Raw genomic sequence first — 1,093 nt, 5'->3', positions numbered from 1 at the left:
ATTCGGTTATCGGGTTCTACAGCCGAGACGCGGAACAAATCAGATTATGTTTTATTTCCCCAACATTTCAGCGGTGCTTTGATCTTTCAGCGGCGCTTTGATATCTTTCTGTGGGGATTGGAGCTCTATGCGCTGAATCCGTTCCTGAATAAAACATCCGTCATGGTTCATTACGGAACACAGCGATAATTACAGCAATTAAAAGTCTTTTGTATAATTAATGAAATGAACAAAGCGATAATTGGATGTTAATGGATAACATTTGAGTCGCGAGTGAGCACAATAAAATGCGCTGGTCCCTGGGAGCCCATGGGAGCCCCTATAGGGGCCCCTGCTGTCATTTAGTTCTAATAAAACCGTGAATGTCCGTTTGTTCCTCATCAGGAAATCTCACAGCTCCTCTCCTCCTTTCTCCTCTCCTCCTTTCTCCTCCTCTCCTCCTTTCTCCTCCTCTCCTCCTTTCTCCTCCTCTCCTCCTTTCTCCTCCTCTCCTCCGCAGGTGCAGACCTCCCATCATGCAGCACTACGGGGTGAACGGTTACTCCCTGCACGCCATGAACTCCCTCAGCGCCATGTATAACCTGCACCAGCAGGCCGCTCAACAGGCGCAGCACGCGCCCGACTACCGGCCTTCCGTGCACGCGCTCACGCTAGCTGAAAGACTAGCTGGTAATTGGGCGCATGCTAACACACACAAACAGCCGTTTTTAAACACACATCTTGGCCTTTTTCTGCTATATTGAACATTTGTTTCAAAAGTAAAATATTAATAAAGAGATAAAAATGCAGGGTCAATGTTAGTTTTCTTGTTGGAGTTAAATAAAATAAAATAAATGATGCTAACTGTCTTAGCGGCTAACAATGCCAGCCGCAGCCCGCGTGCTAGCTTCAAATCTTAACCACAACATCTTATGTTAAACTACATTAAATTGTTAAAAAAAATTATAATTTGAAAAAGAATAATATGTAGAAGAAGAGAAATGTGTAAATAATTCTTTATTGCTTTAATCAATGGTTCCTTTGTAGTGGCGTCCAAAAGGGGGAGCTGTAGCTATCCCTGGAAAAGTCCTGCCCCAAGAAATATTTAGATACA

The 1,093-nt window shown here is 43.7% G+C and overlaps 1 protein-coding gene across 1 annotated transcript in view; it reads left to right on the top strand.

Annotated features, from left to right (window-relative positions):
- Positions 1-503: 503 nt before the first annotated feature.
- dmbx1 (diencephalon/mesencephalon homeobox 1) overlaps positions 504-1,093 on the top strand; it is a 7,102-nt gene continuing 6,512 nt past the window's right edge. The window contains exon 1 of the mRNA XM_015402151.1: positions 504-669. Within this exon, the coding sequence (XP_015257637.1) occupies positions 516-669 (154 nt within the window). The 5' untranslated portion in view covers positions 504-515. The remainder of the gene's footprint in view (positions 670-1,093) is intronic.

The sequence above is a fragment of the Cyprinodon variegatus genome, unplaced genomic scaffold (assembly GCF_000732505.1).
Source record: "Cyprinodon variegatus isolate N-32 unplaced genomic scaffold, C_variegatus-1.0 Scaffold1307, whole genome shotgun sequence".
Classification (NCBI taxonomy): Eukaryota; Metazoa; Chordata; class Actinopteri; order Cyprinodontiformes; family Cyprinodontidae; genus Cyprinodon; species Cyprinodon variegatus.
The sequence above is the reverse complement of the archived record's forward strand: the minus strand, read 5'-3'. Positions and strand labels throughout refer to the sequence as shown.